The following is a 13,524-nucleotide window of genomic DNA, read 5'->3' on the forward strand; positions in this document are numbered from 1 at the left end:
AAGAAGAAGAAGAAGATAGTAGGAAGGGAAAAATGAAGGGGGAGGAATCGGAGGGGGAGACGAACCATGAAAGACTATGGACTCTGAGAAACAAACTGAGGGTTCTAGAGGGGAGGGGGTAGGAGGATGGGTTAGCCTGGTGATGGGTATTAAAGAGGACACGTTCTGCATGGAGCACTGGGTGTTATGCACAAACAATGAATCATGGAACACTTCATGTAAAACTAATGATGTAATGTATGGTGATTAACATAACATAAAAAAGTACTCATATATTGCCACTAGGTGGCGACCTTTAAACATCCACAAATAGAAAAGACTAATAAATTACCTCAATGGTCAAGAACTTTATTCACCACAAACACACACAGACACACACACAGACACACAGACACACACACAGACACACACACATCATGAAATGTTAGAGTTGGTGAGATTGTCCCATTTTACAGATGAGGAAACAGATCTACAGAGGTTGTCATGTGCAATTAGAACTCAGTACACCATTGTCCATCTTCTGACAAATTGCTAGTTTGTCACTATAAAGTTATCAGGCTAACTTAGTTAAAACCAAGGACATATGATGAGAGACAGTCCCGATGGTCATCGGCTAGGAACGAAGGTTTCGTGAGAGTCTCTCTGTAGCAGTAGTTCTTGATCCTGAGCACTGTTGCTCTCCTTCCCCAGGGGGACATTCGGTAACATCAAGAGACATTTTTAGCTATCACAACTGTATGAAGGAGGAGGACAGGTATTGCCACTGGCATCTAGTGGGTAGAAATCAGAAATGCTGCCAATCATCCTACAATGCATAGGAATTACGTGGCCCCAAATACCAATAGTGTTGAGCTTGAGAAACCATGCTTTCCATCGTGAGATTTCTGTGTGTTCTGGATGGTAATGGAAGCAGAGGGAGAAACTGGTATTTAAGATTGCAGTAGCAGCCTACACTGTGCCAGCCACGGCTTTTGTCTGGTAAGCGGCTTCTCCATGTCTTGGGACCTGAGGCAAAGTACTCTACCTACAGGTATTTTGTGACATCATGCCAGGATCTTGCAATTGGCCATGTTGGAAGCATTTACACCAGGGAAATCAGCAAAAGTACAGGCACGTCTTTTTTTAACAAGTCAATTGTTAAACACTTACCATCACACCACTGCTTGCTAGGATTAAGAGAACAGATTTCCTATTTGGGCATCTGCCAAGATTGTTTTGCTTAATTCCAAATAAATAGCTACTCCTCTTACACACACACACACACACACACACACACACACCCCTAATTCTCATTGATTTTCTCATTGTTAACCAAGATAGGAAGTGGAGCATATCACACACTAAGTCAAGTAGAGAAGATGGGGCAAGAGTAGACTCACTGAATCCTAATAAGGAATTCTGAAAGTCTAACCACTATTTCCGTAGTAACTTCCACCTAGACTTAGGACTCAGTGTTATCAATTATTTAAGGGCATGAGTACAGTGATGCACATTATTTTCTGCATGGTCCCCTGCGCTTCACCTAACTGAAGTTATCTTCTATCTGTTTCTGTCCTTCTAGACCCTGGGCAGACATCTGGAGAGCCACTAACAGTGTTCAGGCTCCCAACACTGCTGAGGCAGCTCAGTAAGCACAGCATGAAGAATGAAGAACAGCCTAGGGTCATCAGAACACAGCCTTCCTACACACCTATAGGACTATGCCCCATTTCCTTGGGAAAACTGTCATTTACCTGCACGCCTGCCAATACCATCCATAACTCCAGCTCCAGTTTGGAAAAAGTATTGTCATCATGCTATACTTGGTCAAATGTGTGGAAGCATAAAATAATATCAAAGATGAAACCAGTGGCAAGAGTTTCCAGTGACAGGATCTAAAATACATTTTTCCTTATTTATATATTCAAGGTGGTTTGTTGCTTCCTTGCTCATCTATTTCTCCCATCCACATATGGATAAACACATATTTGGAAGGCTAAAAATCTAGAGAGTTAAATTTAGTAGATGTCATTAGACAGAAAATTAAACAGCACAATTTTTTCTGATTAAAACATAAGATACTGACAGCAATACAAAAATTAATCCAGTTATTTAATACATGAAAGACATTAGTTTCTGAGGGTGAGATCTAAAAAGAAAAAGAATTGCTATCCTAGGACTTGGTAATAAGAAAAAAAATCTGGCATATATAATATCTTCATGTTTTATCTCAAGGGTATAAAGTTGATCATTTAAATTTAGAGGTGTTCCCTTTGTTCTGGTAATGGATTTTTTGATTTTTTAAAATGACTCCTTTGATAACTCTGTATCAGCTGTGCAGTGAAAAAAGATAGAGTGTTACTTGGGAAATAAATTCACTGTACAACCACTTGAAAGAAAATTTAGTCCTCTAATAATTTTTTCCTTTATGCAGTTTGGTTATTCCTGTAGCAACCACAGATCACAGAACTAGGGTGTTTTATCTCAACAGTGCATTCCTGGCATTGTTCACTCATGATTTACAACTTCTGAAAACAACATGAGGTATTCATTATGTTTCCTTAGGTTCTACTTTATTTTAGTTTGGCTTCCTGAGGGATGAAGAAATGTTGTTTGTGTTACCTACGAAGATAATAGGTAATTATTACCATGTGATCATTTCCTCTGAATCAGAAGAGACACACAATCACTTCATGACCTGAATTCTGTCCCATTTGATAGAGGTGAGAGAGAAACAGTGCTACCAACTCTTCGCTGCATCCACGGAATGCAGTCTCGATGCGCTGACTCGGTACAGGGCACAATTCACAAAAAAGGCGACTCTGCTGTCAACTTACAGGTTTTCCCTTTGGGCCCCTCTCTCCTCTTGGTCCTTGTGATCCGGGAGGTCCCTAAAACAGAAAATGATGAGTATGCCTGCAAAACACACATACTTCAGATGTTTTTGTTTTAAATGTTTGCTTGATCTAAGAAAACCGGAAAACAGAAATATCACTCTTCTTTTCTAATTCGATTCAATCGAAGACTATAGAAAATAAAGCCATGTGCATATAAAAGCCCTGTGTACACAGAAAGGCTGTTTATGTTAGCAATGAAGCTTAAAGGCCTGTAAAGAATTAAAGAATTAAGTGCTACATCATAGTGTCATGGAGCCCAGTGAGCTGAACATATTACTTGAACAATAATTGCAAAATTTATAAGGATCATTTTTGCTGTCTCGTCCCAAGCAAGCCTTTGCTACTAAATGATGGCCACTAAAAAACAGTTCGGATTTTTAGAACTACATAGATGTGCGAACCCCAAATTATCAGTGATCTGAGGGAACATACGTGTGTGTTTTCCATCTAGTTACCTAGGAATGCTACTACTAATCCAAACCTGAAATCAGTAGTCTTCTATGCTAAAGCAGTAATATGCTATTCTGATGTGTAATTTCTCAAATTCTATGGAAATATGATTTAATATAATTAACAGATGAAATTAACAGTTTTAAACAGATAAAAGTAGCCTAACCTTAATCATTGTCAAACAATAGACAGGTGTCTATTGTCCTAATTTCAAGGAGTAAAGCTAATCTAAAATTAACAATGTAACAACAGATCACTTTGCCTTTCACATAACCAACAGGGACACTAACCCAGAGAAATAACAGGGTTCATCAATTTCAGAACGAAATGATCTTTTATGCATCATTCATTGCTGCAAAGGAACACTTGAACTTGAAGCTGTTTCAAAAACAAATGTTTCAAGAAGCCAAGCATCATGGTTTTGCATTCTATTGTCTTTTGATGGGTATAATAGTCATAAAGATTTTCAGTATCTCTAAGAACTTAAGAGTACCATGAATGTTGGAGGAAACTACTTACTGCTGGTCCTGGACGCCCACGTATGCCTGTTACCTAAACGACAAACAAGATAATCTGTAAAGATGAAGTTTTGACAGTTTTAGAAAAATCAATAGTCAAACAAGTAAGAATAACCACAGAAATCCCAGTGAAATTTTTTAGAGCAAATGGATGTTGTCAATTGATGCCCGTGTCCTCCTTGCTTATGTGTTAGGACATTATCTAATTTGAACTCTAATACAGGGAGACTGTACTGTTACAGTGATTGAGCACCAAAGCTGGAGCCACGAGGCCTGGGTTCAAATCCTCACTAACTCTATCCCTCCCAGTGGTGTGACATTGGACTTATCCTCTCCGTGCTTAATATCCCTCCTTCTGCAAAATGATGATGATGACTATAAAATTACCTCCCTGGCAGAGTTGTGAAGACAAATAAATATTTGTAAAGCACTTAAAATAGCACCTAAGGCATAGTAAGTACACGTAAGGGTTTTTAAATGAAAGATAACAACTGAATGATTTACTTTCTAGGTAATCTTTGTTAAAAACAAGCCAATTTCAAGGCAAAGCAAAAATGCAAACACTGCCAAATAAATCAACATGCATATACTTTTTGTCTTGACAGAGTGATGACAACTCCTTTGAGATCGATGAGACTGCTGGTTGAAGAATTTTCATCCTACTTAATAATATACTTTTTGATCATGTACAGGTCTAAATAACTTAAGAATTCTTATAAAATAGGGAATTTCAATCAGGATAATGGCAAGACATATTTCCAGAAGTGTGGAACATTAAATCATGCCTTTCTATTTGGATTACATGACTATTTATACTGTAAAAAATATACATCTTAACTATCACTTTACATCCATATATAATGTGCTTAACTTTGTAAGATCCTGATGTTCACTTTCAGTCGTGGGACAATAAAAGTCAGGAATATTGTAATAAATAAACATTAAATATTATATTAAAGAATCAATCTCTTGGTTTGCTTGTCTTATACTAAAACTTGGTTATAAAATAACTAATTTCCCTTTCTATGAGAGTATGTATGTAAACAATAATATACAACTATAAGTTTATTAAAGACACAAAAAACAATGTGTATATATATACTTACAACAGGCACTAATCCTGGTTCTCCTTTTTGTCCCTATGAAGCAAAAAAATGTTCAATTATCAAAATATAATAGCTTGTTGAGCATAATCATGTCATACTAGAATATTTCATATAAACACTGGGAATCTCAATGTAAGAAATGTAAAAAATGGGTGCCAGGGTGGCTCAGTCGGTGACGTATCTGCCTTTGGCTCAGGTCATGATCCCGAAGTCCTAGGTTTGAGCCCCATGTCAGGCTCCCTGTTCAGTGGGGGTCTGCTTCTCCCCCTCTCTCTGCCCCTCCCCCCTGCTCATGCTCTCCCTCTTGCTCACACTCTCTCTCAAATAAATAAAATCTTAAAAAAAAAGAAATGTAAAAAACAAAAAGGAGATGAGAAAAGAAACAATATTTACAGTAGTCAGACATTATTGATGAAAAAAATTACTACTCATACAAAAGACACAAAATATCAATCCAATATTTGAAAAGCATAAAGTTATTTCACCTTAGTTTTTATAGTGAATAAGCCTAACAAATTGACTAGACCAGGAGATACTTGTCATGAAAAGCTGTAAAGTCAAAGCACCATAGGAAAACTACCCAAAGTCTGAAAACTCAAAAGAAAATCCAACATTTGGATATGTCTGAATTTTCATACTCAACACCCAGGAGACAACTGCTTTTAACATTCTTGTATTCTTAGTTTTCCATCATGTACCTGAACTTGATTTACCTCATCAATGCCTCAGTATTTTACTCTTAGAATACAGTTTCATTTTTACAATTAAAAATAGCTACAATGAATATCCTTGTTTATAAATATTTGTGTAGCATCTCTAGTTAGTGCCTTATGATATATTTCTGGAATTTAAAGTTGTGGGTTAAAGATCATACATATTTTTCAGGTTTTTGATCTAGATCACTTAAGCATACTCCTGAAAGGTACAATGAAATTATATCCTTCCAGTAGTATCTCACATCTGACAAAATTTTATAAAGTGAAATTTAAAAACTATTTTACAATCCTCATAGTCTTAGTAATGGATTCGATGGCAGAAACAAACCCTGATCACACCTGCTGATTCTAATGCTAAGGTTAGAATTCAGCAGTGGGAAATGGTTCTACAGAAGCAGGATGGAGCTCTATCTGAGTATGTTCAAGGTAGGACACAAGAGACTAAAAGACAACCTACAAAAAGACTAGAAGAAAGGGATCATCACATATGGGCAGCAAAACAGAGCAGGCTTATTTCTGCATTTCTAAGTCTAACTTCTAGCCCAGGTCTTCCTATTTTTAACATAACCTAAAAATTAACCTCTTAAGAGTTGTAAGAGCTTTCTTTGAGATACTGAAAGAATTTGAATTATTTAGAAAGGGTAGATAAATCCATGCCCAATACCTAAAGGATTTTATGAGAATAATGCTGAAAAAAAAAAAAGTTCCTTTCTAGAACAAATCTAGAAAGACAAGTCAAAAGTGAAGAGGAATTATTTCAGCCAAAAAGAGAAAAATGGGATAGTCCGCTAAGAACGGTTGAGAAATCTCCATTTTAAGAGACCAGAAATTAAAATGCAGCCTTGGCTCTTACTTGGTGTTTAGGAGAATGGAACTCGCTGATATCTTTCTCAGCTAAATTGTAAGGCTTTTTATATCCTATTATGAACTTTCTGTTGTTCCACAATACTTGATATGGGATTAAGTGCTCCATTATCAGTCTGATAATACATTTTTCTAATGATTCAATAATGACTCTTATTTTGGAAATAAGCCACAAGTAAGTATTTGTTGCTTTTTTTTTTAATATGGGCTTTGAGTAAGTTAATGTCTAAGCTTTTGCTAAATTTGATTTTCAAACCCACTGGGAAACCTAAAATTCAAATACTCAGATTCGGATGAGAATTATAGCTTAATTTTGCTTCTTGTCTATTATTCATCACTTAATGCCACATGGACATGCCTCACCACTTTTACAGGATGGCGTTACCATGGAGACCATCACAGTGTTTTTCCCATCATTGCATCATCTGTATCCTTTGCCTCATACAGGGATATGACAAAGGCTCAGTACTTATTTGGGGGTTAACGTGAATGAACGAATATGTTATAAATAAAATCAATATTCATATAAACCAAGCACAAAATACACTTTTATTACATTACATTTCTGCTCTGATAGTTCTGATGGCATTTGATAATAAATGACAGAGTCATGAAGATAGTGGCACATAACTAGAATGTGGTAAATTGGCAGCTGCTTTGAGAGTGCCCTCCTCCAGCACTGCCTTTGGGAAATTTCAGATTTAATTTCAAAAGTAAATTAAATGTGAGCTGGTATTTGTAGACCTACTCCTTTGACATCTACTCAAATCTAAATGGCTTCACTGATATTTGTTCCAAATAAGACAATTTATGGTATTGCCCCTTTAACTAAAAAGTGTAAAAGTAGCCAGGACCTCTCCTTCATTTACCATGAAGGTATAGCATTGCTTTATCTGATTATCTGATTTTCACCTTACTGAAGTTCTACTGTATGCAAAAGTAAAGACAATTTAAAGTTGGTGGTAATCTGCCTAATATCTGCCATGAAATTCAGGATGACTGCCTATTTCCATTCCTGATCCTTGAGTCCATCCCATCTGGATAAGACTGAAGAAAATGCCACCGTTTTCAAATTAACTAGAAAACTGAGAACAATTCCAAGGGAATGGAACTCTCTTCACTCAGGGGGATTACCCATATCCAGAAGACAAGTGGCTAAACTGGCCAGCTATATCTAGGGTCATGGCTAAATTGTACCACACTGTCCTCTTGAGTGTAAGGATTGTTTCTGGGATTATTAGATTATAGGCTCCTTGAACCGGGGGAAGGGGAGAGAAGAGAAGGTGATGTGTGTTTGGTAAAGTGTCCAATTACTTCTTTTAAGTGAATATTTACTTTCCAACCAATAGAAGAGGGGCCACAACCCCACTGAGGGCACAACCATCACCCCCCCCACCCACTCTTTCTTTCTTCCTTCCTTCCTTCCATCCATCCTTCCTTCAATTAAGCAGTTACTGAACTTCTAATATGTGTAAGGTATATACTAAGCACAGTGGTAAATGCAAATAATTTGTTCTTTTTTTTTTTTTAGAGAGGGAGGGGGAGGAGAGTCAGAGGAAGAGGGAGAATCTTAAGCAGGCTCCACACCCAGCATGGAGCCTGACAGGGGGCTCCATCTCATGACCCTGAGACCCTGACCTGAGCCAAAATCAAGAATCAGTCACTTAACAGACTGAGCCACCCAGGCACCCCAATAAATGCAAGTAATTCGAAGGTTAATGTGGAATAGTCTCAATCCCTAGGGGATTTAGAACCTTCTAAAAGAAACATCTATAAACAAAAATTAACAAAGTGAATAAAATAGAGGCAGTTGTAATCTATAAGCAAAGTATCTCATATATTTATATTTGGCAATTTGTACTTTACAAAAGGCTTTCAAATACTATAAAGCACAGTCCTGAGTGGACAGCGTTAGAATGAAAAAGATATTTTATGAAAATGAAACTATGCAAAGTAAAACTTACCTTTCTTCCTCTACCTATGAAAAGAGAAGAATAAATACATTAAATATGTTATTTTAAGGAGAAACAGTTATTGAGAATCTCCTAAATATTTATTTTCAGTAATAGGTTTTTGGGGTGTAGAATTTAACTTAAACAAGTTTCCTTATTACCAGTAGACAGAACTCAAAAGTTGTTTTAGATGAGTATTTCCATAATGGACAAAGTAATACATCCCTTTAGGAAATTCTGACATTATGTAAATATTCTTCACACCATTCATATAGCATTTAAAGTTCATTAAATTGTAAAATTAACTATTAAAATTGTAATGAATTATCTTCAATCAATATTTTATATTTTTGTTTTGAGTAGGCTCTTCATTCATACAGCTAAAAAACCAAAATACATTAAATGTATACAATTATAGAGTGAAAAAAGCTTCTTCTATCCTGTTCCTTTCCCCTATTTCCCATATTTCAAACCCCCGGAGGGGGCCACTATTAGTGATTTTTCTATTACTAGTCTTCCTAACCAAAAATATAATGGGACATTCCATTTTTTAAAGTTGTCATTTGAGTTAGTAGTGTTTTACAGTTTTTTGCAGGTAGATCTTATACATTTCATGTTGTTTATTCTTAGCCATTTTATCCTATCTGTTGCTATTATAAATGAGGTATTTTTTATTTCCATTATTTATTCTACGGGGTAATTGTTGGTATATAGTAAATCTACTAATTTGTTGATTTTACAATGCATTGTCTTACTAAATTAATTTTTAGTAGTTTTTTACTCCATTCCCTTTAAGTTTTATAAGAACACAATTATATTTTCTGCAACTAATCATTTTACCTCCTCTCTTCTAATTTCTAAAACTTTCTTTTCTTTTTCTTATCTAATTGTTTGTTCAGGTATATTCAATAATATTAAATTGTAGTTGTGATGATGGATATCCATGTTCTATCTCTGAGTTTAAAGAAAATAAGTCTAGTACTAAACATAATGAAGCTTTTAAGCTGAGAAGGAAATATTTTATCATGTTAATGAAATGCCATTTGGTATTAAGTTACTAAGCATCTTTATCAAGAATATTCATTCATTTTTGCCAAATATCTTTATTTCAATTATGAGGAAAAGCAAATGCTCTTTTTTCATAGATCTGTTAAAATAATTATTTTTTTAATGGCAGTGTTGATTCTTCCCGTGCTTCTTCCTCTGTCATCTTCATTTCCCTATGATGGTTTTTGGTTTTCTTTCTACTTTTTTCTTCATCATTAATTATTTTGTATTTCTAATGTAGGCCTTTCTTAATAAATTACTCCACTAAGTTTTATTTAGTTTATGGTGAAATGGTCATAATTTTTATCAGTTCTGTAGTAATATATTTACCAGCATGTTCTTTGTTTTGTAAATGTAGCTAAACTCTCCCACCTTTTTTCTTAAAGTATCTTTGCATCAATGCTGTTGCTAGCTCTGTTTTTATTATTCATTTTGGAACAAACTGGACTTTCCAAACCCCGCTATTTGCAGAAGGTCACATATTTTGCTATTTTTTTTATTTGCCACTGTTGTCCCAACTTACTTATCCCCACAGGTTTGATTTTACTTTGTTCCCGGAGCTTCTTTGCAGACTGCATCAGCTTTGGATAGCCCTTAGGTGTCATATTTTTAATTCTTCCCATTATATCTTTCTGATTACATTGCAAAAAATTGAGTTTAGGTATTTATTCAAGGCATACTGTTACTGTTGAATGATATCCAAGAGGAGAACTGGTAAATTACTGTCTAATATTTCACGAAAGTATGGCTGAATACCTCATTTTATTTGTTGTTATTTGCAATGGAATTTTGAGCAGAGGAGAATAAAGCCTTAACACTATCTTGACAATGATGCACGCACCGCTAAAATATTCATGACTACTAAAACAAATAACCTAGTAGTTTAATATTAATCTTACCTGGTTCATCAAAACATATAAATATGAACTTGTTTCTCTAATGTGTCTTTAACACATGTATTCAAATACAGTCTATATTAAACACAGATATTTGCCTCCAAAAAAAGTTTTAAAAACCAGGAATTTATATCATTCTTTTCTTCAGGAAATCCATCTCATTCTTTTGTCTTTCTGAGCCATCATTAAAAGCATTCTGCATTTATGAGTCGATGTACAGAGGGTGGTCTGGCATTAAATTAGATTAGAAATAATTATTCAATTCCCAAGAGCAACCTTGGCACCAGAGAAGACAAATGTGTTTTCTAGATCTCTTCTTGGACATTAATGGACCTCACAGAATACCAACAAATATTTTGGAGGCACCCAGCATGGACAAGGTAACAAACGACCATCTGAAATGACTATAAGAAATTCTCAAATTAGACATAACCACATAAAACTCAGCCCCAAATTCCCCTGGTTTTTAAGAAGACAGGAAATTATCCTCTCCCTCTCACTAATGTTAGATAAGATGGGTGAGCAAACCCATTAACCCCAAACGTCAATGACGAGTGGCTTCATTATTCTCTTTGGTTGCTGAATTCTGAGAGCAAAAACCACTGCAACTATAAAGATGAGTCATTGGATCAATTCTGCGTTGGCCTTAAGCATTCTTACCAAAATTCGTATTGCCACCTCCAGTTGTGTGTGGGCAGACAGGACAGCATTCTCCAGGAGGAGTTACAGGGTCAGCACATTCAAGTACATCCTGGCACTGTATCTTGTCACAAAGAATGGCTCCATTGTCACAGACACAGATCTGGCAAGGGGCAGGTTTCCAAATGTCTCTGTTTAAGTACATCTGACCATTCTGAGTACAGGCTATTTCTTCACCATATCCTTCTAGAATAAGAAGAAAAAGATGGGGTGGGGGGAGGAGGTTAGTAATCTTTGGAAATTTTGAAATCTGGGAAATAGTTAAGGTGAGTCATCCTGTGGGTTCAAAAAATTCTGGGCTAAGCAGTAACCTATCGAGGAGGCAAAACACAGATGAACTTACTTCGGTGGTATTTACATACTAAGTAATATGTAATTCACATTGAAATGATTATGATATTTATATCCTACCATGACAGGGGGAGGGAAAAAAAGTGATCCAAAGTTGAAAGCAGGTAATGTTTCCCAAAAGATTTCATTTGTGAAGGTTTAAATAACCAAAAATAGGAAGATCAGTAAGAAGAGATTTAAAAAAAAAATCTGAAAGGGGAAGAAAAAGAATAATTCAAAAGGAAATATATAATTTCCATGTTTGGTGAACCCATATGTGATTTTCAATCACTAGAAACTTTAGATTAATAAATCCCGAAACAACAGAAGACAATATGTATTCTTGTTCCATGAAGAAAAACTTTAAAAAAGAAGTGTATGGGTTTTTAAAAATTAGTTTTAAACATAAGGTAGAAAAGAATACCAGTATCTCATTTCATGGGATGTATTTACTAAACTAAAGATGCTTACTAAACCACAAAGGACAAGCAAAGCTTAAACAGGCAATGCATAATCTTCGCATCAAAATTAATTAAGGAAAGACATAACCACAACAATATGGTAAGCTATTATATAATATCTGCCAAATACTTTTCTACATTTAGATAAAAATGTAATGCAGATTTGGAAAATATATACACACATTTATACATATAACAATTCTATTATACAATTATTATAAGATAAATATATTACTTCTTCAACTTTGTGACTTTTAAGAAATAAAACTATAGTATTTAATTTTTAATTTTTTACTGTTATGTTAATCACCATACATTACATCATTAGTTTTTGATGTAGTGTTCCATGATTCATTGTTTGTGCATAACACCCAGTGCTCCATGCAGGACGTGCCCTCTTTAATACCCATCACCAGGCTAACCCATCCTCCTACCCCCCTCCCCTCTAGAACCCTCAGTTTGTTTTTCAGAGTCCATCGTCTCTCATGGTTCGTCTCCCCCTCCGATTTCCCCCCCTTCATTCTTCCCTTCCTGTTATCTTCTTCTTCTTTTTTTTCTTAACATATATTGCATTATTTGTTTCAGAGGTACAGATCTGTGATTCAATTCAATGGTCTTGCACGATTCACAGTGCTCACCATAGCACATACCCTCCCCAGTGTCTATCACCCAGCCACCCCATCCCTCCTATCCCACCCCCCACCTCCAGCAACCCTCAGTTTGATTCTTGAGATTAAGAATTCCTCATATCAGTGAGACCAATATCCTTTATGAACATGGATGCAAAAATTCTCACCAAAATACTAGCCAATAGGATCCAAAAGTACATTAAAAGGATTATTCACTATGACCAAGTGGGATTTATCCCTGGGCTGCAAGGTTGGTTCAACATTCACAAATCAATCAACGTGATACAATACATTAACAAAAGAAAGAACAAGAGTCATATGATCCTCTCAAAAGATGCAGAAAAAGCATTTGACAAAGTACAGCATCCTTTCTTGATCAAAACTCTTCGGAGTATAGGGATCGAGGGTACATACCTCAATATCATAAAAGCCATCTATGAAAAACCTACAGCGAATATCATTCTCAATGGGGAAAAACTGAGAGCTTTCCCCCTAAGGTCAGGAACGCGACAGGGATGTCCACTATCACCACTGCTATTCAACATAGTATTAGAAGTCCTAGCCATGGCAATCAGACAACAAAAAGAAATAAAAGGCATTCAAATTGGCAAAGAAGAAGTCAAACTCTCACTCTTTGCAGATGATATGATACTTAATGGGAAAAACCCAAAAGACTCCACCCCAAAACTGCTAGAACTCATACAGGAATTCAGTAAAGTGGCAGGATATAAAATCAATGCACAGAAGTCAGTGGCATTCCTATACACCAACAACAAGACAGAAGAAAGAGAAATTAAGGAGTCGATTCCATTTACAATTGCACCCAAAACCATAAGATACCTAGGAATAAATCTAACCAAAGAGGCAAAGGATCTGTACTCAGAAAACTATAAAATACTCATGAAAGAAACTATAGTATTTTAAAATGCAATGTGGATCATAGCAACCTTGCTTAGTTCCTTTAGAATCCTCCAAACTAC

At 35.7% G+C, this 13,524-nt stretch overlaps 1 protein-coding gene across 1 annotated transcript in view; it reads right to left on the bottom strand.

Annotated features, from left to right (window-relative positions):
• Nucleotides 1-13,524, bottom strand: part of COL5A2 (collagen type V alpha 2 chain) — a 142,918-nt gene that overhangs the window by 60,669 nt on the left and 68,725 nt on the right. Inside the window, exons 2-6 of the mRNA XM_045868367.3 lie at nucleotides 11,086-11,310; nucleotides 8,495-8,508; nucleotides 4,951-4,983; nucleotides 3,846-3,878; nucleotides 2,817-2,870 (exon numbers count right to left, since the gene is read on the bottom strand). Coding sequence (XP_045724323.1) covers nucleotides 2,817-2,870; nucleotides 3,846-3,878; nucleotides 4,951-4,983; nucleotides 8,495-8,508; nucleotides 11,086-11,310 — 359 coding nt within the window. The remainder of the gene's footprint in view (nucleotides 1-2,816; nucleotides 2,871-3,845; nucleotides 3,879-4,950; nucleotides 4,984-8,494; nucleotides 8,509-11,085; nucleotides 11,311-13,524) is intronic.

Source organism: Mirounga angustirostris, unplaced genomic scaffold, assembly GCF_029215605.1.
Source record: "Mirounga angustirostris isolate CCGP_5_RB_7025 unplaced genomic scaffold, mMirAng1.0.hap1 SCAF_3, whole genome shotgun sequence".
NCBI lineage: Eukaryota > Metazoa > Chordata > Mammalia > Carnivora > Phocidae > Mirounga > Mirounga angustirostris.